Consider the following 27,626-nt stretch of genomic DNA (forward strand, 5'->3'; position numbering starts at 1 on the left):
ACACGACTGCCTGAAAGGCACCCCATGCGTTAGATGACTCCTTCTACCTTCTACCGTCTGCGGCGAGTTCAAAAAAAAAAAAGGCAGAAGCCGGTCGTTTAATTCGATTTAAATTATGGAAATCGGCCGCACAGGACAATAATTCGAAGTTTCTAAGAATGCTCGGAACGTGTAGATTAAGTTGCCGCGGTGAAAAGACGAGTTCAGATTCTTCTTCAGAGCACCTATAAGCTCTGCGTCCAGTAAAGTACAAACTGAGGAAATCCTCATTTGGATATTTATATATGGTACAATTCCCGCGCCTCGCTCTTTTGTCAACATCGAGGTGAAGCCGCAGCAGGTGTTCGCCTTTGGGGCATTTCCTTGAAACAAGATATAGGATCCATCATCCACGTGGCCGGAAAGCCGACTAGCCCGACACGCTCTTCTGGACACTTCCGAGTATCCAAGTGCCTCAGCCGAGGAAGACAACGAAGCGGGGAACGACCTTAAAAGTCCCTACGATTGGTCAAAAAAGGCGGGAAGATCTCGGGAGGGTCTATTTAAAGCGCTCGACTCGTTCATCGAGGAGCGATTCCCAGAGCGATTCCCTCAGCGTTTCCCTGAGACTTCTCAGCTTTTACCCGGTTTGTCTTTGCTTGTAAATAATCATGTATATGTGAATACAGTTTTTCCTTCACTTCCCCTGATCCCTGTCTCCGGCCCACGTTCCTTCCTCCTTCGGCACTGCGGCGGTGCTCCTGGACCCGATGCCTGGTGGAACACGCTACTAGCCCGGCAAAACACTTCACCTCTATCTTGCTTTCTTCTTTCACTCCCACCTTCCTCCACGACGCGGACTGCCTGACTGACTGAAAAACTTTATATATAAAATATAGGGAGTGAGGGGATCGGTCCTTAAGGGGCCGGTTGAGGTGTCCATCGAGATATGTGAAACAGTTACTGCTCCATTTCATTTCCTCAAAACCAACCAAACCCTTCTTGGTAAACAAAGGTGAACCTAGTATATGCGTTGCCTTACGCCTGTGTGCTGATGAGTAAGTGTGTCATTAGGGAAAAAATAAATAAAAAACTGGGGGAAACATTATGAATCAATCAATCAATCAATCAATCACTTCTCAGTGAAAGTAGAGTCTTAGTCGTTAGAATGCGGTAATCTGTCGATACAGGCCATCTTCAGTTTATCCGCAGTGTCCCTTTAAAAGCGTCCTTCGCCACTTAGGAAGCCTTGGACGAGCTGCGTTTACTGGCCACTATAGTGAACTATACTGGCCACGCTTGAATATGCAACCGAAAGTTCCTGTCTTCTCGGAACCACGCCGAGCCGCGTGGGTGCGTGGAGAAGCTCGCGCCACCAAGAGGAAGAAGAAGCACGCTCGAAGCCTCGTCTGCAGGAGCAGTCAACCTCGCTGATCTCGCCGCCTGTGTCTTCGCCAATCCACCGCAGTGGGTACGCGCCTTTATCTTGAGGACAGCAACAACAATCAACCGACCGTCCCGAAACGGTTCCACATCATGCGAGGAAGGTAAGGCACCGTCGGCTGCGCCCCTCCGCTTATTGCAGATCAGTGGCTGTGCGTCGCTACATCCTGAGCACGATGGGAGTAGAAAGGGAATAAGCTGTCCTCTAGCGCACACCCTTTGAGGGGCAGGGTATGCTGTCCAAGCCCTGGGGTAGATTTTCATCACTAAATATACGGAATACTTAAGGTTGGCAATGGAAACTAATTGCCTCTTCAAAACATGCGAAGTAGCAGCAGTTATGAAGACTTCAACCGAGGTTTCGATCTCCTCTATTTGCTAACCTCAGGACCTTCGGTGCAGCGTTTAAAAGCGCCCGCCCATTGCTAACAGCCTCAAGTTACTATGCTTCGCACTTGGTAATAAGCTCCGTTACCATTTCGCATACTTAGTGATCGAAATCTACTAGGAATCTTAGGCAGCAACTCTGCCCCTAAAAGTAAGTGCGTTAGAGGACAGCTTACTCCCTTTTCACTCCCTTATACGCTTATTCGTGTTTAGAGTGTAATAACTGCTACCGCACTTAGTCGTTGCGCCGCCGCGGTGGCTCAGTGGCTATGGTGCTCGGCTGCTGACCCAAAAGACGCGGGTTCGATCCCGGCCGCGGCGGCTGGAATTTCTTTGGAGGAGAAATTCTAGAGGCCCGTGTACTGTGCGATGTCAGTGCACGTTAAAGAACCCCATGTGGTAGAAACTTCCGGAGCCCTCCACTACGGCGTCTCTCATAGCCTTAGCCGCTTTGGGACGTTAAACCCCATAAACCAACCAACTTAGTCGTTGCGATTCTTTTCGTCCTACAGTTTGCTGGCTTCATTTTGTTATCGAGTTGCACTGGGAAGGCTTGGATGACACCATTAAACACCTTCGCGGCTTTTGCCTACAGTCGACGAAATTTGTTAGCTTGGGCAGGCCGGAAGCTCTCGTAACGAATTTGGCAACACGCGTTTATAGCCAAAGACTCGGACGTATCGGAACCAATAACTGTTCGCTAAAGAATAAAATCCATTTAAACGGGCAGCATGCTATGAATTTTACAAAAGAGCCCAAAGCTGTTGGGGAGATGGGGTAGGGGTTCGGGACTGATCGGGATCTATCTTTCGTGCTCCAAGTCTTGCGAGGTCTGGGTCATAAATTGTAGCTCGCACTCACACATGAAGCTCTGCAGACTCGTGTGTAGACAGGATACTTCAAACGGTTCCGCATATAGATGAGAGGCACAGACAGCGGACGTGCTAAGGGTTGAGTATGCCTCCTTGTGAGGCAAAGAGGGAACATAGGGGTTTTGGCGATGCTTGCGTGTACAAGGACATTGCGCCGGTGGCGGTTCGGGTGGAAGCTAGTCTTTAGGCGTTTCCTTGACCACTTCATCGCACCACTCCGAATTAAGCACTACGTCCTCTGCGAGTTTTCTGGTTCTGACTTTGTTGAACACCTCTGCCAAGCTGCGGGGACGTTGAGGCCTCGATGTAGGATTCGCGTTCGCATGGGTGCTTTCCACCTTCCGCTGCTGGCGCGAGCTGATCGGATCGTTGTGTATAGCACAGAATTCGGCTGCAAGGCTGACACAAGCCCTCATCGGGTCGTCGGATAAATGCCCGGTCAAGTTCATCCCCCTGAACACCCTGACAGACGTCCGAGGCACCTTTCTGTGCTTCTGGAGGTCTTGAAGGAGCCCCGGACGGCGGTCTGAAATGGCAAGGGTGCGGGCCGTCTGCGGATTGAGGAGTCAGTGCTTCCAACGAGTCGGTGCATGCGGTGATATCCTCTTACTCTCCACTGACCAGGTTCTGGCGCGCACGAAATCCTTAATCTTGGTGAAAGCCAAAACTATAGCATGAAGTCCGTTCCGTTAGTTCGTTCTAGGGCAGATGCCGTCTCTCATCATCATCAGCCTAATAACGCTCACTGCAGGGCAAAGGGCTCTCCCATGTCTCTCCAATTAACCCTGTCCTTTGCCAGTTGCGGCCACTGTATCTCCACAAACTTCTTAATCTCGTCCGCCCATCTACCTTTCTGCCGCCCTCTGCTACGCTTGCCTTCTCTTTGAATCCACTCCGTTTACCCTTAAGGTGCAGCGGTTATCTTGCCTTCGCGTTACATGCCATGCCCAAGCCCATTTCTTCCTCTGATTTTGACTACCGTCTCTACAACGCTGCTAAGCTAGATACTTTGGGAGCAATTTGTGCTGTGAATGGAACCTGGTGTTTCCCCATCAAAGCCCTACGAAATTCTGAGCAACTCTGAATTGCTTGTCTTATAGGACACATAAAAAACCGTCGCTTTCGGGATATGCGTTTTGGAAGCGGTCTGGTCGATACTGTTACAAAATCAGGTTTAGATTATTGTCCTTTCGTACGTATTTAAAGGGGCGTTTTTTATACTCCGATAGCAATACCTATGACGTTGACGAAAATGCCGGCGTCGTCTGCGTAAAGTTTCTGTGAGTGAACTCTCCAGCCTCTAGCTGCCTCCCAAACACCAGGGGACTGCCCAACCAGCCACCGCCACCCTCGATCCACCCCGCCACCCACCTATACGCAACTCTACCCTCCAGAAGTTCCGCCCTCCACAAGGCCTGTACCCATGAGAAGCCCACGCAACAGTGGGATGAATAATGGGACTGCGAAATCTTATTCAAAGACGCAGTGGGACAGCCTGCCACCCTCCAGAAGCACCAGCCGTGGACCACCCCATCTACCTTTGCCCACCTTCACACTGTAGATAAATTCTGTAGCGTGTGTGAAGCATCGGCTCATAGAGCACTCAGAGTAAAAGCATCGAAGTAATCACCGAAGGGAAATCCAGCTGCTATCGCTACTTTCTCACATCTGCATCGAGGTTCTTGATCGCCCTGCCATTTTTTTCTTCTGCAAACAGTTATACAGTTGAACCTCGTAATAACGAAGTTGAAGGGGCCCGACAATTACTTCGTTACAGTCATAACTTCGTTATAGCCCGTGTTGGCCAAGCCTCTAAGGGGAATCCTCATTCCTTCGTTATATCCATTACTTCGTTATAACGAGGTATGACTAACTGCGTTTCGCGCGTCCGTGACTTCTCCAATCCATGCGACCGCACCGAATCTTCCATTGCGGGCATGGAGGAAGGACACGAATTCCTTCCTTCATGACCACGGGTTTTCAACTAATGAGTGTCGATTCCATGGAGGAAGGAAAAAGGACAGGAGGTGCCCTGACGTCACTTTTCCTGAAGCTGAAAGCGCAACTAGCCCGCCATAGTAACTACAACACCGTTCCCAGCAAACCAAAAACGTCTCTGAGAGGTTTTTGGTTTGCTGGGTTGCTAAGAGCGCCCAGATCAGATGGGCTCCAGAACCACATGACTTCCGCGTCGTATTGCTTACTGGGCTCCTGTGTGTTCACGCGCTGTGCCGTAATCGCCAAAATCGTTCGCCGACGCACGGCAGTGAATTCACCCACACAGAGCCAAAGGACTCGTGTGCGCTGCTTGGCCGCAGGGGAAGCGCCGCGGGGCAGCTGCTGAGTCCAGACAAGCGCAGGAAGCAGCAGACCCGTCCTCCTCGCGGCACCAAGAACGACCCGGCGGCCACCAGCTTCCGCAGTGGCGCTGCTAGCGCTGCCTCGGTAAGCGCGGCACAGAAAACAAAGTGATTGGTTTTAGAGTGTAGCTCTACTCACTGGGGTACAACTTCGGAAAACGCCTCATGCCGGTACTTTAACCTTCAAGATCAGCCAAGGTCAAAGCGAGACTTAGTCGATTTCACTACTGTCTAGCTATGTCTCTAAGCATAATACAGGGTCTGTTCTGAAAGTAGTAGGACTCATTTTTTAAAATAAAATTTATTCATGAGAGTAGTAAAACCGATTAGAATTTTTCAAATCAGCACCCTCCCGCACCTACACGCTGCTGCTAATGAGTTTTCCAGTTTTCGTACGCCTCCAGGAACGCCTGGACCCGAATGCTGTTTAGCTCCCTCGTCACGGCCTGTTGAACCGCCTCTACCAATCCGTGATGTTTCCCCTTGAGCATCGATTTTATTTTCGGGAATAGAAAAAAGTCTGGCGGGGCCAAGTCGGGGCTGTAGGGGGGCTGAGGCAACATTGCCGCCTTGTGCTGGGCAAAAAATTGGGGTCCTCATTCACACGATGAAGATCCTGGCAGATCGCTTTCCGGTTGGCCTTTTGCTCCTCTGACAACACTCCCGGCACCAACTTCGCGCACTTTCCTCATGGCTAAGTTTTCTGTCACGATCTCAAAAACTTGGCTTGGGTTTCAGGAATGCTGAAGTCATCAGTAATATTTCTGATGCTCATCCTACAATCACTGTTCAGTAAATGTTTCACTCGCTACACATTTTCGTTGGTCTTGCTGGTCGAAGGGCGTCCGGAGCGGTCGTCATCTTCTACTTTTTCCTTACCTTCTCGGAGCAGCTTGCGCCACTCAAAAAACACCTGGTCTACCCATGGCAGCGTAACCGTAGGCCTCCTTAATCATGTCGTGAGTCTCTCTGCCCGTTTTACCAAGATTTACTCAAAATTTGATCGCGTATCGCTGATCCGGTAAACGCTCATTGATTCTGCGTGACAAGACGTTTCGACAGGGGTTCACAGTACACGCGACCTGCTCTCTTCAAAGGCCGAGAGCCGACTGGCGATTTTCCCCAGCATTCCCAATATCCCCATTCAACGATTCTGCACGCGCTGACCGCCTCTCGTCCGCCCGTTCGCCCAGAAAGAAACCAGTCCTACTACTTTCAGAACGGACCCTGTATGACACGTGATCAACCATGAGTTTGGACCATTGGTTAATTATGCTGTTATGGCGACTAATTACTGGGCCGAACTAATCAGTATTAATTAGCTTGTTGCAATCTAAACAAAACCTTGCGCTCTATCATCGAGTCATGTCACAATGGAAAGCTAAGGCATGAAGGTATGGGCTCGTAGAAAGAACCAACATAGGCGAAGTGATACACAAAGAGGACGCAAGGCCGTCCCCTGGCATCAGGCGCCATACCCTAAAGTCGGAGCTTAAGAGTCCGCTCAAGTTTTTTTAAAATATATAGAAATGTTGATGAGCGACGTCACCAGAGCCGACATCAGCGGGGCAAGGCTTTAAACTACACGTGGAACGCCGAATGGATATCTGTTAGAGTTGATGCTGTTTAAATTTTAAGGTAGTGATAACGGCTTTGTCATCACTAGGAACAGCTGTCTAACTCTGCAGAAATTCAGTGGCTTAGGCACTATTCCACGGGTATTACGGCAGCAAATTTGCACGTATGGACATCTTGTACTCCAAAGCATCCAAGTTGCAACTTAAGTGGCAGGGCTGATGTTCCTGCCTGCAGGAGCCATTGATCAGCGCAGCAGTCTGTTTAGTCTGCGTTTAGAGTTTCGTCTGCAGCGTTTCGTCTGTTAAGTCTGCAGCAGCGTTTAGTCTGTCAGTCAAATGCTGGCCTGGAAGATGCAGTTCGTCTCCTCGCTCGACCGCTCTTGGATTTCTGCAGGCCTCCACATTTAAAGAGGGCGCGACCTCTGGTGCCGCAAGCGCGGCGGGTGGCTTTTGTAGCGCTGCCGGTTCCGTACACCCGGATGCCGCGTCGCCTAGCATTGGTAGCCCTGACGTGGCTGGAATCGGCGCCACCGGCTCTCCGGCCGCCGGTCTCCCGGGCTCCTACAAGAGCTTCAGAAGTCCAGGAGCAGCCAGCGCCCACGGAGTCGCGTCGTCCCCAGACCCCGGCGTCTCGCATCCTCTCCGAGGCCAAATCGGCTGCGTCGGACGTGGCGTTCCCACCAGCCCTGGCGCTCGCGGCCCGGGAGCCTCGTCTCCGCCCCCGCCGCCGCCAAGTGGGGGTTTGCCCTCCAGTGCCACCACCTCGCCCGCTCCACCGGGTTACGCCGGGATGTCGTACAGCCCGCTCGGAAAGGAAGGAAGCCCGGTGGTTGCGACGCCCTCACATGCCGCCGGAAGGTGTGGGCCCAGTCTGCTTTTGGCGAGTAGCGCTAAAAAACAGGGACAAGGGTAGGCGAAGACAACACAGGCGCTAGTTACATCAACTGACTTCATTCTCGAAAAGAACCACGAATTTATAAGTGACAATCAGGAGCAAAAAAATCAACATTCGAATCGCATGCGTGACGGCACTTCCCGATACAGGAACTTCAAATCTTTAGTTCACAGATAAACATTAGGCTTTCTCACACATGATTGTCTTTCCATGTGAATAAGAAAGGCTTCCAATACCTCCCGCTCCTTTTGGTCTGCATTTACATATATCACACGTGTCTGCTCAAACAAAGACATCGTTTGCAGTGTACCGCCAAGTGTCCAGGGCCTGATATAGCAGCTGTCAGATTCGTGTGCTCCATGAGGCGAACGTTGATACTTTCTTGGGATGGCGTTGCGCACACGAAAAAAACATACACAGGAAAAGGAGGAAGACAGAAAGAGCGCTCTTTCTGTCTTCTGCCTCTTCCTGTGTGTTTTTTTCGTGTGCGCAACGCCATCCCAAGAAAGCAATGCACCAATTCGCCTAGCAAGAAGTTCTTCTACAGAACGTTGATACAACGGCCAGTTTGGCCGATGTAGCATTTTCCGCAAGGTAGTGGAATCCGGTAGACCACATTGGTCCTGCAGGCCATAAACTAGCGCCTGTGTTGTCTTCTCCTACCCTTGTCCCTGTTTTTCAGCGCTACTACTATGTCCTCTCAATCGGAGTTAGGTCCGAAGTGGTCTGAACTTAAGTGGGCGGATGAGCTATAGACACCTTATTTTGGTGGCATTTTTTCTTCTCGACAGTGATGCGGAAGACACTGCTATGCATGAATCACCGTGTGGTATTCGCCTACAACCACTAAATATTCATAATCGAATTTTTCTGAAGACCATGAAGGGTGCCGTGACCTGATAGGTTTAGCAGTGTATGCTGACAATCTCGCGCCATACAGAACAGCCAGAAAGGAGTACCCAACACCACACAAATCCCTCAATAAGTTAGAAGAGAACACCCTTAGGAGACTACAAACCAACACATACCCAACACCAGCTAAATTACACCTGTGGTACCCTACACTATACTCTCCGCAGTGCCCACACTGTGGAGAGGTAGATAACCTCTACCATATGGTGTGGGCATGCCAATTTAATCCCTTACTTGACCTCATTCCCAACCCCTCGGAGGAGCAGTGGGAGGCTATTCTGCTCAGCGATGATCCTGACCGTCAGCACTGGCTGGTGGGGAGGGCCACCGCAGCAGCAGCAGCCAATGGACTACCGGACTAGGCGGCCCACCCACATGTTCTGAAAATACTGAATAAATAAAGATGTTTTCAATCAATCAATTTCTGAATGCACCTGCATGCCTGTCCAGCTGGCGGACACCGGAGCGGCGCGCCCAGCTGGACGCGGCGCGGCGTGCCGAGGTGCGTCGCAACCTGTTCCCCTTCTTCGTGTCCTCGGTGGCGGGCCTGTCGCTGCTCTACTTCATGTGGAGTCGCCTCTCGCGCGCCGTGCTCGTCACGCGACCGCCGGAGTCCGACGTGCCCATGGGAAACTTCTCCACCTGGGCCGCCGTCAGCGTCAAGGAGTGCTCCGACGTCGCAAGGTCCGTGCCACCCCAAAAATACCAACCCGCTATAGGTTGCAGGGTTTGTTTTCTGCGCCCGCTGACGTCACGGAGGTGCCCCCAATCTTTGATGCGCACCCACTGGTAGATAGGGTGTTCCGCCTAAGACTTGACACGATTTTTAAGAATAGGCTTTTTGAGTTGTCGAGCGCTTTTTTCGCCATAGCATTGTCAGCGGTGTAGTACTATCGGGGACAAAAGTGGTATGCTCCACGTGGCTGGAGCCAACGGAAAACTGCGGCTTCTTGGCGGGCTAAAGCATGAAACATTGAAACGAGCCAAGCGACATGTCTGCTGATAATAAAGGTCACGCATTGGCTGTCTCGATACCAGATGCCGCCTGTAGATGGCGTTGCAACGCAGTTTACCGTTGCTCCGGCTCCCGCCGCGTGGAGTATACCACTTTTGTCCCCGATAGTATATCAGAATAGAACTAAGACGTGCTAACTAGCAGGCTGGTTAACTAATATTGAACAGTTAACTTCTAACAATTACCATTAGCCTAAATTATTACGAGCCGCGTAGCCCATCGTAATTAACATTTATATCAGCTTTTAGAATTTTTCGAAAACGCGGTTACCCTCGGCGCCGGGGCCCAACAAATTTTGGCTACTTCAACGAGTAACGTGCACTGGAAAGGTTGCTTTGCCTGCAAGCTTCTCGAAGGCCCATGCGTTTTGACGCTATGTAGCCAAAATTTGTTGGGCCACAGCGGCGAGGATAACCGAAGTTTCAAAATTCTAAAAACTGATATGGCTATTAATTACGGTGGGCTATTCACCGTGGCAAGTGCATGGTGGCACGGAAAAGCGGGCTACCGCGAAAGCCGCGCCCGCATTCATCCGCGCCCGAGCCTGGTACGGCGATCTTGATTTCGCATTCGGAAAATAATGTTTGCTAAATGCCGGCAACACGCACCAGTCTCCACTTCGTGACGTCAGGGGCCTTGAGAGTCTAGTCGGTAGTGCCTGTGTTCTCGTCTTCACGTCCCGTCCTCTACGCACGCTAAAATGCTAGTCAGTGCATAACCAATTCACCCAAACTGTCCCACTTCTCAACTGGGACAAACACGCGGAGCTGACGAAAGGCCATACTGCGCATGCGCGGGAGCAGTGACGTCACACAGCTGGCGCGCCGCCGCCGTCGCTGCACGGGTGACTCAGGTGCCGCCGCCGCGCTCGCCAGTTGGGCATGCGCAGTAGCGGCGCATAGCTAGCGTGCCGGGGCCGTTGTCGCGCGCTCTCCATCGCCTCTCTCTCTCTCCTCGTTGCTTTCGCAATCCTCCAGGTTTAACCACAGCTAAACCACTGGCAATTTTTTCGCGCACCCGTGGCACGCGATGAAATAAACGTGCAAATAGCAGAGATGCGAGGACTGCAACTCTGAACTACTCAGGAAGGGCATGTAGTCCATTCCACGACATCGACAAGGGCTGGATGCTGACGCAAAAGCTTTAGACCGCAATCTGCCGTGCTTCCGTAATCTCCCTGGCGACTAATTTTTTGATAAATTCCAGTTGTGAGTTAAGCGCTGTCTTCGTCCTTCCTTCCTATGTCGTTCTTGACCGTCCATGCTGGTGTATCTTCAAGACCAAACATCAACTACAACCCAATCGTCACTCGACTGTTACTGACCCCTGGTGGCATGCAGGCGAGTGTTCGGAGAACGCGGCACCGTGGGCGACGCCGCCGTTGCCCTGACTCTATGCAGCTGCGTCGTCCTGCCCATGCACTGCGGACCCGGAGGTGGAATGGTGGCGCTCTACTACCGAAAGTGCGTACCGGCTAGCCTCTCGAAAACTCCCTATTTTTTTGCGCCCTCCGTAGAGGGAAGAATATGTGGCCACGATGGCTGCACCGCGCACCCGTATGAACCACGTGACCACGCTATCAAGATGCAAATTAACTTTTGTAGCGAAAGCCACACTACTGTAGCTGCGCCGCATTTCGCCTTGAGCCTCCGAATGACCTTCAAACGACCTTGAGATAATTCATGGCTAGTGCTGCTATACACATTACCTAACCATGTGGGGTCCACTATAAGTGGACCGACAACCTTTGACGTTGAACTTGGACAAACGACACACATTTCGCCGTGAGCCTCCGAATGACCTTGAAACGACCTTGAGATAAGTAATGCTTGCAGATCTGCCTTCGAAAATCCGGTGTCGTCGTCGTTGACCGTCGGAGAAAAATCACACGAAAAAAGTAAAGCAACCTAGGAGGCAGGTGGACCACCTAGCTAGGTCACGTAACCTTGTCGTATCATCGCAATCTGCCCACCTGATTGTGGGCAAAATGTGCACCGTGGCAGGTGGAATTTAATGATTAGCATAAAGAGGTTGCTCTGGAAGAGCAACCGGCCGTGACGTGACGCGGTGCCTCTCCACAGAGCTGACATTTGTGTCGCTACACTTCGGAGTATAACTTGCGACTTCGATGTGGATTAGACAATGACCATCAATTGCTAACAAAGTCAAAACGAACTTAACTGCGCGGTGGTATGGCCCAAGCATTGGTAGTATGACCACATGACCATACGAATATATGACCATTGGGTACATGAGCTTTGACCTTGACAGTTCATTTGAGAGTATCGCATCGACAATGACCTTCAGCTCACAAGGTCAAACCGAACTTGACTGCGTGATTGTATGGACCAAGCTATGGTGTATGGCCATGTGATCATACGACTGACCATTGTGTACCTGGCCTTTGACGTTTCATTTAAGACAATGCTTAACAGAGCTTCCGCTCGTATAACTAGGTTCAAGCCACGTTGAGCCCTAGGCATTTTTTTCTTTTTTTGCCCCAATCGACCGGTGTCTCTCAATGACCGTCCACATTCAGGTCAACCGGGAAGACGTGGTTCGTCGACGGCCGTGAGAAATCGCCATCAGCAGCGTCGAAGTCATTCTACAAGATCGGAAACTCATCGGTGCGAAGTGAGTTTCGATTTTCTTCTTTTCACAGTGAAAGCTGTAACAGCTTTGCACAAGCCATTTAGGGAGTACAACGGCAGCTGGCATGTACTATCGCGCTCAATATGAGTTGCAACGCGCGGTCATCGACCGGGGCTCGTGCCGTGGTGTGCCTCCTCCAAACAGTGGCTCGGAATTCTGGGAGAAACTGCTGTTCCAGGAAACAACAGCACCCCCGCTCAGGAAAAAGTTTCTCCCAGAATTCCGAGCGACTGTTTGGAGGAGGCACACCACGGAACGAGCCCCGGTCGATGACCGCGCGTTGCAACTCATATTGAGCGCGATAGTACACTCCCTCCCATCGACAGGAATGTGAAAGCCAGTATAGCCACATCTGGCGAAGAGAGGAGGACAGGAAGGAAAGGAAAAGAGCGGAACCACGCCGAAGGGGGGGGGGGGGGCAGAGGACGGGGTAGGCAGTGAGTTGTAAGTGAAAGAAGAAAGAAAAAGGTGCCGCTGCTTATGATTGGTTGCCAGGAAAGGAAAGGCGCGGTAACTGTCTCACTTCTCGGTGGACACCTCATAGGCGCCATGAGGTAAGAGAGGAACCTGTGAGAGAAGAAGAAAGAGGAAGAGGTGCCGCAGTGGAGGGCTCCGGAATAATTTCGACCCTCTGAGGATCTTTAATGTGCACTGAGATCGCACAGAACCTGGGTGCCTTTTGCGTTTCGCCTCCATCTAATTTCCGTAAAAAAATTGTTGGCGTTTTTAGCATTGCTAAGCACGAAATACTGAGCTAAAGCACAGGTTTTTGCAGGTGGACATCACCGCCGCGTACGTGAAAGCGCGATTGAGGTGTCCACTAAACCAGGGAGCCAGTTTACTTGTCTTCAACGTTTTCCTCGTCAGTGTCAATTTACCTAATGTACGCCGGCAGCATGCTTCAGGGGCCACGTTTCTGCCGTAGTGTTGTCAAAGCCAACGCGTATTGGTCCAGTGCCGTGTTTCTGCCACAATGTTGTCGTGCAGCGCACATCTCTCAGTCACTACCGTACCGCCACATAGTTCGAAACCCGAATATTATTTTAAAACCGTATTAGTGGATGAAGACGATGTGCAATGCACAGCGCTCCGAGAGTGTGTTGTAGTTTAACATGAGGCATAGCTCTGCGGCGATAGCCTAGTGCTTTCGCGCAGCGGCCTGCGAAGCTGATCTTTGTTCTCGCCGCCGGGGATCTAATCCCAGTCGCGGATATTCAGGCGAAAGCCTTTAGAGCCTCGTCGTTGTCGACAGAAGGTTGTCAGCTGAGGTGTCACGCTTTTCGGTTGGTCGAAATGACGTCAAAGTACGCGGATTCGAAGCAATAAGGTCACCTACGAATGCCTGACGCCCCCTTTTGGAGCAGACGAGAACTAATAAAAAATAGTTGTTGTTCACTCCGACAGGTGGCGTAAGGCGTCCACCAAACAATGCGCCAGGAAAGGTTTTCGCCTAGCACTATATCCGCAAGATCTTGCTCGGGTTTGAGCGATCTGAATAGCGCTTTGGCGCTAAAATACGTTAGCAGTGTCTACTCGGCCAAGCAGCACAGGTAATCGGCCCAATATTGGAAACATATTGGCAAAGGCCGGTCCTACAAAGGACCAGTGTGAAACCATACACTTGCAATAATGGGCCCATATTACCTGCGCTGCTTGGAGTCACTTCTGCTGAAGCCAGAAACCTTTCAAAGAGATAAGTGCAGCGGCGGTTGCGGCCCCGCAGGCGTGCTGTCGATCGCCGTGCCCGGCCAGATACGCGGTCTGGCCAAGCTACTCGAGCTGACAGGAAACAACGTCCCCTGGCGGGCGCTCTTCAAGGAGGCCATCGACCTGGCCAGCAAGGGCATCGAAGTGAGCCCGGCGGTAGCCCGACACATCGCCGAGCACGACCAAGTCATCAGCAGCAGCCGAGCGCTCAGGTATTACGCCGCGCTTCGCGTGAGCCACACTACAGATTTGCCACAGCTGCGCATGCGCGAAACCAAGTGACGTCACGCGGAGCGCAGATGGCCGCTGCTGCCGCAGCCGTCGTCGCCGCCGCGCGCTGACTCCGTAGCCTGACCTTTCGCCGCAGCCGTGCGCAGTTGAAAAGAGGGGTATATAAGGAGCGCTTGCCCATAGAACAGGCGCAGACACTCGCCATGGAAGGAGAAGAAGAAGCAACAGTCGGACGGCGCAGAAACACCGATCCAGAAATGGTAGCTTGGGAGTTGGCTGGAAAGCAGCGAGGGCTTTTCGCTTCGAGATATCCAGGCTTAACCTCAGAGAAGCGACAGCCAATTTTTTTGTAGTGAAAGCTACATTGGCCGCAGTCTCGCCGTTTCGCGTGCTCGAGCATACTGCGCATGCGCTAGGAGCAAGTGACGTCACTACGGACAGCTGGCGTGCCTCGCCGCGCGCGCTTGGTGTCCACTGACACAGGGAGCCATTATGCGCACTTCCTTTCCTTAAAATGATCGGAGTGTAAAACGTAGTCAACGCCAGCGAACACAACGAGCGACGAAGACCTATGGCTTCAGCGCCGCGTTTCTGGCCCAACGTTGCCAATGCCAACGCATGTAGCGCGCACCTGTCACTACCGCCACATAGCTTAAAGCACGATTGAGGTGTCCACTGTTCCCAGAGGGCAGTTATGTGCCTTCCATCTGGTGCAGGTGTCCACCGAGATGTGGACACTTCGCCGCAGCGGGCTACTGCGCATGCGCGAGGAGATTGCGCAACGTGTATAAATGTGAAGGGATAAACAGCTACTGCGCATCTGTTCTCGCTTCGGCGAGCGCGGCTTCGGCCGCTTCTTTTTGAGCAGCGTCCGCTCCGGCGGACGCAGTTGTTGCTGCGACGCGCGTCTTTTCTGTCCTTTTTCTCTTTCCTCTGATCTTTTAACTCTCCTCTATCTGCACGTGGCAGCGGTGGTGGCTTGGCTCGAGCCAGTAGCAGGCCCGTGCAATTTCCTCTTCATCCTTCTCTCAGTCACAACAACACAACACAGCTACTGCGCCGTGTTCCATGGAGAAAAAAGTGTCCGGCTGCTGCTGCGCGGCGCAGGAGATTTGAAAAACTCAATTAATCGGACCCCGAGATTGTCGTGTGGCATTGGCCGTTGAACGCAAGAAAAATGATACCAACCTGCAAATTTCACTGCCAATGACAACTGATAGTGCACATTGTCTCGTCTTTAATTCAGTCATAGTTACACACACCGGATTTTCAAGGTTTAACAGGGGGCAAACCAAACTAATAACAACAAGCTTAACCAAGATATACCAACACCTCACGCTACGTATATCCTGGCATAGCAGAGCTAAGCCACTGCCAATTTTTCTGGAAGGCGCTTACGTTCAGAGCAGTTCTACAGCCGGCGCCAAAAATATTCGGGCCAAGGAATTTACTTCCGAGACATGCAATGTGGCTCGTTTTGTATCGTCAGAGGTAAGAATCTGTCGAAGTTGGGAGGAGCCCTTGTCATCGCCCCTCTGTAGCTGAGGGCTTCCAGGGGTGCTGAGGGCCTTGCTACACAATTTAAATTTGAGTTGTTATTAGCTATGTTGGTGTTAGGCTTACAATTTAAGCGGCACTTATTGATTGCAAGGATTTTGTCACAGATCTGTGACCTAACACAGCTGCACCTCCGCGCACACAGACATCCAGAACAGTCATCAACTGCTGCTGTCACCATTTAGAGCCCAGTATATCTTGAAGTAATGTTAGAAGAAGCCGGGAAGCCTCCTTCATATACAGATTTTGTTTAAATGTTTACAGATCGTTTTTGTTAAACCCTGCGAGAGACACGTCAGTGCGGTCTGTGGAGGTGAATTGTACAGCAAGGCGGACATTCATGTACGTGATAGAGCTCAGTGATTAAACGATTAGTTAATTGAAATTAAGCAATCAACTTTTTAACTTTTGATTTCAAGGATCAACGTTATATTAAGAAACTGAAGGCTGTCAACACAGAACCTTACGATATTGAAAAGAGAGAGAAACAACTTTATTGCCATAGATTGGCGGGATTTAGGGCAGGTGGGCTTGGTGTGGCCCCCAGGTGGGGGCGACTTCCTGGGCCCACGAAATGAGTGCCAGTTGGATGCTCTTGTCTGGCCTTCTGAGGAGTTGGTTCCATCCGTCTTCGGAGGGAGCTGGCAGTAAGGTTCGAGGGGGCGGATTTCCCGCGCAACCCCAGAGGATGTGAGCCTGGGTGGCGATTTCTCCCTGGTAACAATTTTGGCAGACGGGGTCGTATTCCCCGTCTGTGATGAGTGAAAGTCTAGAATGGCTAAGGATGAAGTGTGTCTGCAACCTGCGGAGCAAGGTGGCTTGCGCTCGATTCAAGTCGGGGTGTGGAGGCGGGAACTGGCGTCTCATCTCTCTGTAGAGGTTGGTAATCTCGGCAAAGGTCTGGGGAGCCTCGGCAAGAGCGTCTGGGTCCGTGGGGCCGGCCGCCCGGTTGGTTAGTCCTCGGGCTAGTCGGTCGACCCCTTCGTTTCCAGAGTTTCCCGCGTGGGCGGGTACCCAGACCAGATTGATCTTATGGTCGGGAGTGCAGCCGCGAAGGATGCGTGCAGCGGGGTGGCAGATAAAACCTGCCGAGTAATTTTGTATCGCTCTTTTGGAGTCGCTGAGGACTGTGCGCGTACGTGGGTCAGCGATGGCCAGCGCGATGGCGGTTTCTTCTGCCGCTGTCGGAGAGTGAGCTACTACTGTGGCGGCGGTGACGATAGTAGATTGTGGCGTGGTTGCACAAGCCACGTATGTGTTTGCACTTTGCCGTGCAGCATCTACGTATATTGCGTGTTCGTCGGCAAGGTATGTGGCGTCTAGTGCTTGGGCTTTCAGCTGACGGCGCGTATCATGGCGGCCAGGTAGCATGTTTTTGGGGAACACCGCGAAAGACGATGGACGAGGAGAGACTAACACAGAGCTCTGTTTGTCTCGCCTCTTCTCGTCTGTCGTCTTTCGCGGTGTTCCTCAATATCGCAATTCATAATCAACTCGCCCAGCTTTCGGTACTCCAGATAGAAGCTTAGTCGAGTTTTTAAATTTTCTTTATCGGTAATGCATTTCGAAATATTCAATGTCAAAAATACACATTTTTTTCCGGAGCCCTCCACTACGGCGTCTCTCATAGCCTTAGTCGCTTTGGGACGTTAAACCCCATAAACCATAAACCAAACCACACATTTTTAGCTGGGAAAGTTGGCTTCCCGCAATGCACTTTTTTAAAGTTACAGGATTGCACATAAGTCTGCGTAAGACCGGAAAAGCGAAAGCCTTTTCCTGTCCTCTCTTTCTCCCTCCTTTTCTTTATTTCGTTTACTTATTGTTTTTATTTTTGCTTTATTCTTGTTTGCTTTCATTTTTGTTTCGCTACTAATTAGTGATGGTTAAGTAGTGGCCATTGTTAATTGGTGACTAATTAGTGATGGTTAATGGCGTGAACACTTTTCACGAAACCTGCGGACGCCACTCATGAGCAAGAAATGCTTTCGCATTAGAACGCCGAGCATTCCGCTCGCGATGTTTGGTTGTGGCAGCAGGCGCGTCAGGTACGTCCGTGTCTGCAGGACTGTGTTCAAGCCCGGAGGCACGCCGCTGCAGGCCGGCTCGAAGCTCCGCCAGGAGAAGATGGCCCAGACCCTGTCTGAACTGGCGAGCCAGGGCCGGGCGGGATACTTCTACGAAGAGCAATACGCAAAGACCTGGCTGGCGGAGATCACCAGCATCGGTACGTACTACAAGCACCCCTCTGTTTGTGGTCACTTCCCTCGGTCACGGTGAACGGCACAGCGCAACGTGACCTGTGAGGATGCTGTCCGTACAGGCGCTATCAGGAATGCGCCCCATGTGACCTACAATGCTGTGTCGCCACCTTCTTTACTCCCTTCCCCCTCAAGTATTTTTAATTCCACAAAGATGCAAGCAGTCGAGACAGAAAGCAGTGCGCCTTTAATTTGCTCTGGAGAAGTGCACCAAATAGTCCTGCAACACATTTTGTTGCCAAAGCAACACTACACCAGCCAGCTAGGCTCGTTGCGTGGTCGCACTTCAGCCGTATGCCGTGGCCCACGAACGACCTTGAGCTGCCGTTGCCTAGCAACGCCGAAGCCGCGCTCTAACAGATGGCGCCTCCATCGACGCCGCTGCCGTCGCTCCAACAGATGTGCTCCGCTGGGGTAGAGGGAGAGGAGGTGTCGCCTCGCGGGGGGGGGGGGGGAGGTATATGAGGCAGTTTTCCGCAACGTACGTAAGTTAAAAGGTAGCGGTATATCTATTCAGCATGACTACAGCAAGGAAACTCTGAGAAAGCGTAAACTTCTACGGGAAACTGCCAAACCAGATGTCGACAGCGGAAAACGTGCTTTTCTTATCAATGATAAACTGAAAGTTGATGGCTGCCTTTATGCTTGGGATGATAATCAAAATCAACGAGTTGTCGTAAGCCACGAACGGCAAACTTCTGATAACGAATGACACAACACCCGCGTCGTTTCCAAAAGCCTGAGAATTCTAAATTTCAATGCAAGAAGTATAGTAAATAAGGTAGAACAACTTGAATTCCTTCTGCTCAAGTATGACCCCCACATTACAATTGTCACAGAAACCTGGCTGCATGATGGTGTTAGCGAAGAAATACTGGTACCTCCGACACATCAGATATTTCGTCGGGATCGTGGTTCGAGGGGAGGAGGTATCGCGATCATTTTAAAAAGCACGGTTACCGCAGAAATACTTCGTCAGATTGATAACCATGAAAGTCTGTTTTTAAAGATTAACTGTTGGGGACACGTAGTTGTGGTATGTGCAATTTATAGGCCACCGTCATCCTCTCCCGAGTTCTTGGCCTCACTGCGTGATTACATGACTGCGCTTCAACCCCGGAAAATTATTATGGCGGGTGATTTTAATCTGCCTGCTGTAGACTGGTTAAATAGGCCTGAAATACAGCTTGCAGATAGCCCTCTTCTTGACATAATGCTTGCATGCGACTTAAAACAAGTTGTACTTGAAAACACGCGTGAAAGTGGTGACACTGGTTCAATGATGGATCCTGTATTTGTTAGCAAAAATATTACAGAGTTCGAAGTATGCGTGGAGGAGAGAATATCTGACCACAAGCTTGTGCTGTTCACTAGCAGGCTTGGGAACTGTAAGAAGCCAGACATTAAGCTTCGCAAAACTGTTAAAGACTTCGCTCATGCCGATGATCAATCTATCCTTGATGAACTATGGAGGCTGGTTGACAACTTACCAAAAACTGATATTACTTCACTATGGAAGGCGTTTGTAACTTGCTGTAAATACTGCATTGATGCCTTTGTTCCGACCAAACATATTAAACCACAACGAGCACACCCATGGGTGGACAGAAAAATTATACATTTAAAGCGTAGGCTAAAACGCGCGAAAAAGCGAAAGAACAGAAGCCCTGAAGATATTCGTCAATTGCAAACCCAGCTTTCTGATGCATTATTGCTAGCGCGACAAAAATATTTTTCCAGTACCTTGCCGAAGTACATAAAAACTTGCCCCGATAAATTCTGGCGATACCTTGGCAATAAGAAGGTGCACTTGCAAGAAATAAGGCAGCGCAATACGCTTGTCGCTGATCCCCAGGAAATCTCTAACATAATGAATGAGTACTTTCACTCTGTATTCAACCAGGAAGATAGTGTTACAGAGGCTTCGTCTTCTTTGTGCCAAGTGTCAGACTTCATATCATTTGAGGGCGTACTTTCATTACTGCTAAATGTTAAACAAAAATCTTCTGGGGGCCCGGATGGAATACCGAATTCTTTCCTTCACCGTTACGCCGAGCCTATTGCACACATTTTAACAGCTATATTTTCTTTATCTACTAACACGGCAACTTTACCTGACGATTGGCGTGTGGCCCGTGTCATAGCAGTCCACAAAAAGGGTGACCGTCAGCTTGTGGAAAACTACCGCCCCATTTCGCTCACATCTACGAGCTGCAAAACACTAGAACACATTATCGCTCACTACATTACTAATTTTCTTAAGATAACAACTTACTCTCTCCATTCCAGCATGGATTTAGGAAGGGCTTGTCAACATGTACGCAGCTTTTAACAACTGTTCACGAAATCGCTCTAACACTTGATTCTTCTGGGCAGGCTGATCTTATCTTCCTTGATTTCAGCAAAGCGTTCGATCGCGTTCCTCATGGCAAACTTCTTGAAAAACTTACTAATCTCGCTTTTCCTGCATTTATTATAAACTGGATAAGAGCGTACCTTTCAAACCGCACTCAGTTCGTGGATGTTAATGGCCATGTCTCCAAGGCATTACCGGTTTCATCCCGAGTGCCTCAGGGAAGCGTATTGGGACCGATTCTTTTCTTAATATATGTTAATGATATAACTAGTGCTATCCATCCTCATGTTAACATCAGACTGTTTGCGGACGATTGTCTGCTTTTTAAACAGGTTACATGCCCTGGTGATCAAATTCAATTAAACAGTAGTTTAACCGCACTTAATGAATGGTGTTCGAAACACACACACACACACACACACACACAGAAAAAACTGTCTTACTTCGCGTTACGAACAAAAAACAACCACTTTCATTTTCGTATTGCATCAATAATACCCAAACAAGGGAAGTTACAGAATACAAATACCTAGGCGTAACGTTTACAAACACTCTTTCATGGTCAAAACACATTGAGAACATTTGCGCAGCCGCCTCTCGAAAACTCGGCTTTCTGCGTCACAAACTGAAAACAGCACCTCCTGATTTAAAACTTCTAGCCTACAAAACTTACATATTGCCAAAATTAGAATACGCAGCAATAGTATACCTAAAGGATAAACGTAAACTTGAAATGGTTCAGAGACGAGCAATCAGGTTCATCTTCAACAAGTTCAGGTCCACAGGTTCCCCGTCACAACTCATGGCTGTCAACCACATACCTACCTTAGAGTCACGAAGATCTATAGCCCGACTTAAATTTCTTTTCACGATGTATCATAAGTCACTGAAATTCAACGGACGGCCGTACATTCAATCATACCTGCCACGCGCATCAAGACACCGTCACGCTCACAATTTGCTGCCTTTCCACGCACGCACTAATTTATTTAAAAATTCCTTTTTTCCTCGTACAGTTAGTCAGTGGAACGATCTGCCGGCTGAAATTTTTTCCACTGACAATTTTGACCAGGCGCTACTTATGTATTTTGTAACGTAATATTCTTTCTGTGCCATTTTTCCGTGTTTTCATTCAGTTGTGTTTTTTATGTGTTTTTTCTGCGCAGTAGCGCATGCAAGCGCATTTTTTTTTTCTGATTATGCGAAGGTCGTTATTGTGCAAAATTGAAATGCGAACTTGTTAATTTTTTCACTTTTTGCTGCTCCCCCCCCATGTCAAACACAAGAGAATAATATCACTTGATGTTAATGAAATGAAAATGTTGTACACATGCCCACCTGCTTGGTCTCCTTGAGACCACAGTACTTGTAAATAAAATAAATAAAATAAATATATGCGCTTCGCCTCTCGGCCGCTTATCCGTTTTTTGAGCAGCGTCCGTTCCGGCGGACGCAGTTGTTGCTGCGACGCGCGTCTTTTCTTTCCTTTTTCTCTTTCCTCTGATCTTTGACTCTCCTCTATCTGCACGAGGCAGCGGTGGTGGCTCGGCTTGAGCCAGTAGGCAGGCCCGTGCAATTTCCTTTTCATCCTTCTCTCAGTCGCAACTACTTACTAGTGGATTGGCAGAAGAACGCACCGCACGACTCGAGATGCGTCGTAACGAACCTAGTCGTTACCTGAACAGTGTGTCCTGTTGTGTCCATACAATAGAGCTAAACCAAACGCTTAACCACAAGCGTAGCCATGCAGCTCTTGATTTCGCAGTTCAACAAGGGTTAACCAGAGCTAAACCACAGCCATTTTTTAGTGGCAGCTGAGGCTCTTTATTGTGCCATTTCTTTTACGGTGCCGAAGTGGTAACTAGCGCGTGTCTTTTAGAGCGAGAGCTCTAATACGCGAGGTACAACTTCTGATATTACCGTCGGTTCGTCGCTGTGACCTTCAAAGCCTAGCAAGGTCAAACCAGGACTTAATCATTCTGCCATAGCTATGATATACGAAGTATGGAATGGGGGTGTATCTAATTACCAAATAGCATGCATGACCACTGACCAGCGGTCATGTAACCTTGACTTCAGAGCAGAGATTCGGATCGCCTGACGTAGCAATACGTCACACCAATCTTCTCTATAAATACCGCCGGCTTTGCTTTCGCTCGTCTGCTACGTTAAGCCGGGTTGAACCTCAGACAATTTTTTTAGCGCTGGTCACCACGTCGGCAGCAGGTTTCTTGAACCATCGTAGAGGCCCAGACCCGCGCTCTCCGCTTCCAAAACATCGCCAAACTGCATTCTTGCCGAGTCAGCGCTAGTGTTCGTGTGTTGTTGCCGCAGAGAGTAGGGCTGTGTGGAAGTCCGCCATTATGTTCCAAGCTCTGCGGGAAAGTTGCTTAAGCGAAATCTGCGCATGCGAACCAGCAGCACTGCACCTGTCAAGTCGAGCTGGCGCCTCTCCCACCCCCTCAGTCGGATAACAGAGCAGACTGCACTCAAGATGGGAGCGGCTGGCCCCCTCAGACTCATGTTGGGTATGAGCCGAAGCGAATTGGAACATTTGACGTCAGCAAGATCACGTGATCGCCTCTCTGCGAATAGTGTTACGAGGTGCGGGAAAAGTTGCTCCATGCATGCGACGAAAAAAGGGCGTTGTCAAAATGGCGACGCTCTCTGAAGCAGGGCCCTCGGTTCGGAGCGAATTCCTCGTTTTGCCGCGTGTTTCAGGACGACCTATAAATGGCTCATAAAGCTTTCGCTTCGTCTCGTCTGTAACAAAATGGACGAGCAATAAGTTAGGCCTATTTTTGATTTCGTTTGACGACTCAACAGCTCCTAGGCCTAACGAGACTCGTCGGCTTGTTGACAAAAATAGTTCACTTCATAAAAACTAGATGGCGCCACTCTGACTGCGGTTGTCGTCGCGTCTGCCAATGATCACCTAAAACGGCGGATGCGACAAACAGCATAACGTACCGAAAAATGCTCATGTTCAGCGTATGTAAACGTGCATGAGCTATTATAAAGCAGTCAATTATATACACAATGTGTTCCTTCCAACCAGATAGAGGAGCCAAAATAGGCTGCAAGGAACTACTGCGCTGCGCACAGGGACACCCCAAACCCGTCGCGAGCAGTGAACGGCGCCATTTCCGTTTGCTCTCGGTTCTCTTTCGTGCAACCGCGCTAACGACGCCGCCAAACCGGGGAACATCCCCTCAACTGCTATCGCAGTAAAATTGAATGGAATTAGTGGCCGCGTTCTATTTCTGAGCGAGTGGGCCTGGTGCAATCCCTGGAATAAGCCACTGCCTCATGTGGGGTCACCTGCATTTCAAGAAGCGTGGCAAAGATCTCGTTTGCCCACAGCTCGACACTAAGAATGACAAGTCACGCGCTGATGCGGCGCGCACGGACCCGCTGATTGAGCACGTCGCCCCATGCCCTCTTTCTTTCCCCCAGGGTCGCTGATGAAAATGCAGGACGTGAACAGCTACGAGGCGAGGGCACTGCCGGCTGTGACCATGGAGCTGCAGGACAACGTCACCCTGATCACGTCACCGCCGCCCACCACGGGCGCCATCACGGCCACCATATTCGGTAACATTATAAACACCTTTAGCATTCCGTGTTACCGTTATCGGAGTGCCAAGAGTCCGCCCACCGCCGGTGAGCACGCGCTGATTGGTCCCGATGCTGCAGGCGCGCACGTAGCTGCCGGGTATGTGGCGCCATCTGGCGACGTCTAGGAGATTTGCGCAGGCTCATTGGCTGCGCGCGCGCTCCCGGTACTCGGGCACATGTAATGGAAACACAGTACACAGTATGCTAAAGGTGTCTATTAAACACCTTCACCATACTGAGTGCGCTGATTGGTCCAGATGCGGCCGGCGCGTGCGCAGCTGCCGGGTATCTGGCGCCCTCGAGGCAATCTGCGCATGCGCACTGATGGCGCCCAGGATCCCGGCGCTCCGGTACCGTTAACGGTAACACGATGCACGATATGCTGTGTCTATTGGCTCGCTTGTGTGCACCTTCGGTCGGCGAGAGCCTTGAAGATGCGCTGTCTGCTCCGCGCAGCGTGCTCCTTTTAGTGCAAAAACACTACTTCACTAGCTATCCTGAAAAAGCCGATGGGTCCTGAAGCGTGCACCTTTGACCCTTGAGGTGAAATGACTTGGGCACGGTGTGGCGCAAGGGAAGGTCACGTGGTACGAAAGTTTAAAATAAATGGGTTTGGTTTTATTGGGATTTAACGTCCCGAAGCAACTCAGGCTATGAGGGACGCCGTAGTGAAGGGCTCCGGAAATTTCGACCACCCGGAGTTCTTTAACGTGCACTGACATCGCACAGCACACGGGCCTCTAGAATTTTGCCTCCATCGAAATTCATCCACCGCGGCCGGGATCGAACCCGCGTCTTTCGGATCAGCAGCCGAGCGCCGTAACCACCGAGCCACCGCAGCGGGGTTTAAAATAAATGGTCCTAGGACAATGTAAGGCAATGTCTAGCCAATTCGAAGGACAAATTAAGTTAAGGCAACGTTTAGGCAGTAGTCAATCTAATTAGAAACCAAGTGCTTTCGCACATTATACTCGGTTTACCGGCGTTAAAACTCTCTGACACCTCCTGGGGAATGAATGCGATAAAATAAGTCTGAAAATAAAACTGGTTGAAAACAAACGCACGCGGTCAACGAAGGTGCGGTCCGTTTGCATGAGTCGCCAACTGCGCATGCGAAGTGGCAGTTGTATGCAGCTGCCGCTATCTGTCGCTTGCACTTGTCATCAAAGAGTAGGTTGGGGCAACCGAAAAGGAAATAAAAATAATATATCATCAGCACGAACTGCGCACTCGCGAGATCGCGGCGAGTCCTCATACCACTACCGGGGCAGTGGCGCAGCGGTTAAGCGATGCGCCACTGCACCGGCAGGCTGTTTGAAACACAGCCGCTAGTGGGGCCTGTGAGACCCAGGTCGCTGTTCCTGAGCCATGCGAGAAGGAATAACTTCCTCAAGCTTCATTGTTGCACATATTGTTCTTCGGGAGGCTGCATGTTTTGCACGTAGGCCTTCTTTTGTCTGAGTCATTTTCTTCTCATTTCAATTTTTGCTGAGTCATTCTTCATGCGGTGCTCCCTCATATACCCAACAGATGGAGAGGAGGAGGGGGAGAAGGGGACGGCTGACTGGTAGAAGGTGGAGAGATGCGAATCCTCCCGAACACCACTCTCGCAGGTGAAGGTTTAACACAGACGCCAACACCGACGCCGACGGACAGTTTCCGCCTTCATGGCCCTTTTAAAGCTATCGTATTAAAATACAGTTACTCAGAGGTTATGGCACTCGGCTGCTGACCCGAAATACGCGGGTGTGATCCCGGCCGCGGCGGCCGAATTCCGATCGAGGCGAAATCCTAGGCGCCCGTGTACTGTGCGATGTCAGTGCACGTCAAAGAACCCCAGGTGGTCGAAATTATCCGGAGCCCTTCACTACAACGTCCCTCACAACCTGAGTCGCTTTGGGACGTTAAACCCCGATAAACCTGGTCATTAATGTTTAGGGGAATCCCCCAAGGTGGTGTACATTTATAATAAGGGAGTAACTACTCATTGACATCCATGCACCCGAGCGCAGCCATACGGCTACAAAGGAAAGCTATACAGCTCTCTATATACAAATATACTCCACCTTGGGGTATCCCCCAAAACATATGACCAACACTGCTGCCACTTCGAGTTATTGATCAATTCGCTCTCGCCCTACCGTAAGCTCGCCGTCCCGGTTGGCTCAATTGGTAGAGCGACTGCTCCGGTGAAACGGTGGTCCCGGGTTCGAACCCGGACCAGAACGAATTTTTCTTTAACTACGAAGTTTCTGAGAAAGCTGTATAGCTTTCTTTTGTAGCCGGTATGGCTGCGCTCGGGTGGATGTCAATGCGTAATTACCCCATAAACCTACAAAATCCGTAACTACGACGCCCCTTCCTCCTTCCATCCCCTCCATGACGGCGTGGTTCAGGTGTACACTTATTGCGCCTTTCCTTTTCCTCATAACCAATGGCGTTACTCCCCGCAGGCATCGTGGAGCAGTGGTACCAGAGCCGGGAGCTACACGATGACGCTACCTTCCTGCATGTGCTGGCCGAGGCGTTCAAGTTTGGATTCGGACGGCGTAGCTGGTTCGGAGACTACAACGAAACCGACCCCAAGGTGCGCGCCTTCTCCAAGCGTATAGTGTTTCTTCAGCGCGGGGAAAGATATGAACAACCGGTGCGGGATACCGGCTTTAAACTTATACAGCGACAGCTGTTAAGCGCCCGTTCCTGGGTTCCGCGTCGTAGTCGTCGGCGTAACCGGTGGGTGCGTTGCCATGGGAACCACTTGGAGGGTGGTTACCGTGCAAGGAGGAAGGTGTCACGTGAACAGAGAAATGCGTAAGCGCGCTTTGTGGTTACCACAGAAACCATCGAGAAGGTGGTTAACCTGGAAAGGAAGAAGGTATCCGGAGAGCGGAGGAAACCCCAACCGGAGGTTGGTTAATCTGGAAGGACGAGGAGGGCTACCATGGAAGAAAGCTCTGCAGCGAGAACATAGGAAGGCGTAACCAGATGATGGTTACAACGGTAACCGTGGAAAGAGGAGGGTGTGGCGAGAGCGTGAGAAGGCGCCCCTGTTACCTTGTTGCCATGGGAACGAACCGGAGGGTAGTTACCCCAGAAGGAGAAGAAAGGTATGGCGAGAGTGTGGCAAGGCGGACTACGGTAACCACCCGGAACGTGGTTACCGTAGAAGGAGGAGGAAGGGTATGGAGAGAGCAGATAAAAGTAGCACAGTCCATCTGCGACAGCTGCTGCGAAACGTGCCGCCAGAGGAGAGGATCTTCGTTTATTGGGGTTTAACGTCCCGAAGCAACTCAGGCTATGATGGACGCCGTAGTGAAGGGCTCCGGAGATTTCGACCACCTGGTGTTCTTTAACGTGCACTGACATCGCACAGTACACGGGCCTCTAGAATTTCGCCTTCATCGAAATTCGGCCGCCGCGGCCGGGATCGAACCGGCGTGTTTCGGGACAGCAGCCGAGCGCCGTAACCACTGAGCCACCGCGGCGGGGCAGAGGAGAGGATCATCGGCGGCGCTGCGCTTCTATAGAACAGCGGACTGGAGAGCAGACGTAGACGAAACACGAACATGTGCGGAAGACTAAAAAGCGTCCTAGAGCTATAGAGACGTGAGGTCGCTTTCATATTCTCTACCGCAACTGCCCCGACAGGTAGCTGTTCTAAACAAACACAGCCGCCGATGGGGCTTGTGAGATCCAGGTTGTTTTTCCCGAGCAATCTCTCGAGACAGATCATTAATCAACGGCCACCTGCCAAGGTAGGCAGTTTTCTCACGATCCTATGGACAGGTTGTGACGACGTCACAA

General features: G+C 50.7%; 2 protein-coding genes across 2 annotated transcripts in view; one reads left to right on the plus strand and one right to left on the minus strand.

Annotated features, from left to right (window-relative positions):
• The first annotated feature begins 1,515 nt into the window (after positions 1-1,515).
• LOC149358165 (glutathione hydrolase 1 proenzyme-like) overlaps positions 1,516-27,626 on the plus strand; it is a 39,697-nt gene continuing 13,586 nt past the window's right edge. Inside the window, exons 1-10 of the mRNA XM_089576739.1 lie at positions 1,516-1,526; positions 5,000-5,126; positions 7,013-7,476; positions 8,876-9,109; positions 10,781-10,903; positions 11,980-12,074; positions 13,816-14,011; positions 17,654-17,814; positions 23,661-23,798; positions 26,276-26,409. Of these exons, the coding sequence (XP_089432865.1) occupies positions 1,516-1,526; positions 5,000-5,126; positions 7,013-7,476; positions 8,876-9,109; positions 10,781-10,903; positions 11,980-12,074; positions 13,816-14,011; positions 17,654-17,814; positions 23,661-23,798; positions 26,276-26,409 (1,683 nt within the window). The remainder of the gene's footprint in view (positions 1,527-4,999; positions 5,127-7,012; positions 7,477-8,875; positions 9,110-10,780; positions 10,904-11,979; positions 12,075-13,815; positions 14,012-17,653; positions 17,815-23,660; positions 23,799-26,275; positions 26,410-27,626) is intronic.
• LOC149358166 (mitotic spindle assembly checkpoint protein MAD1-like) overlaps positions 7,494-27,626 on the minus strand; it is a 79,325-nt gene continuing 59,192 nt past the window's right edge. The window contains exon 18 of the mRNA XM_089585088.1: positions 7,494-7,508. The gene's annotated coding sequence lies outside the window, so the exon portion shown is untranslated. The remainder of the gene's footprint in view (positions 7,509-27,626) is intronic.

Source organism: Amblyomma mixtum, chromosome 3, assembly GCF_055824585.1.
Source record: "Amblyomma mixtum isolate Tamu chromosome 3, ASM5582458v1, whole genome shotgun sequence".
Taxonomy (NCBI): domain Eukaryota; kingdom Metazoa; phylum Arthropoda; class Arachnida; order Ixodida; family Ixodidae; genus Amblyomma; species Amblyomma mixtum.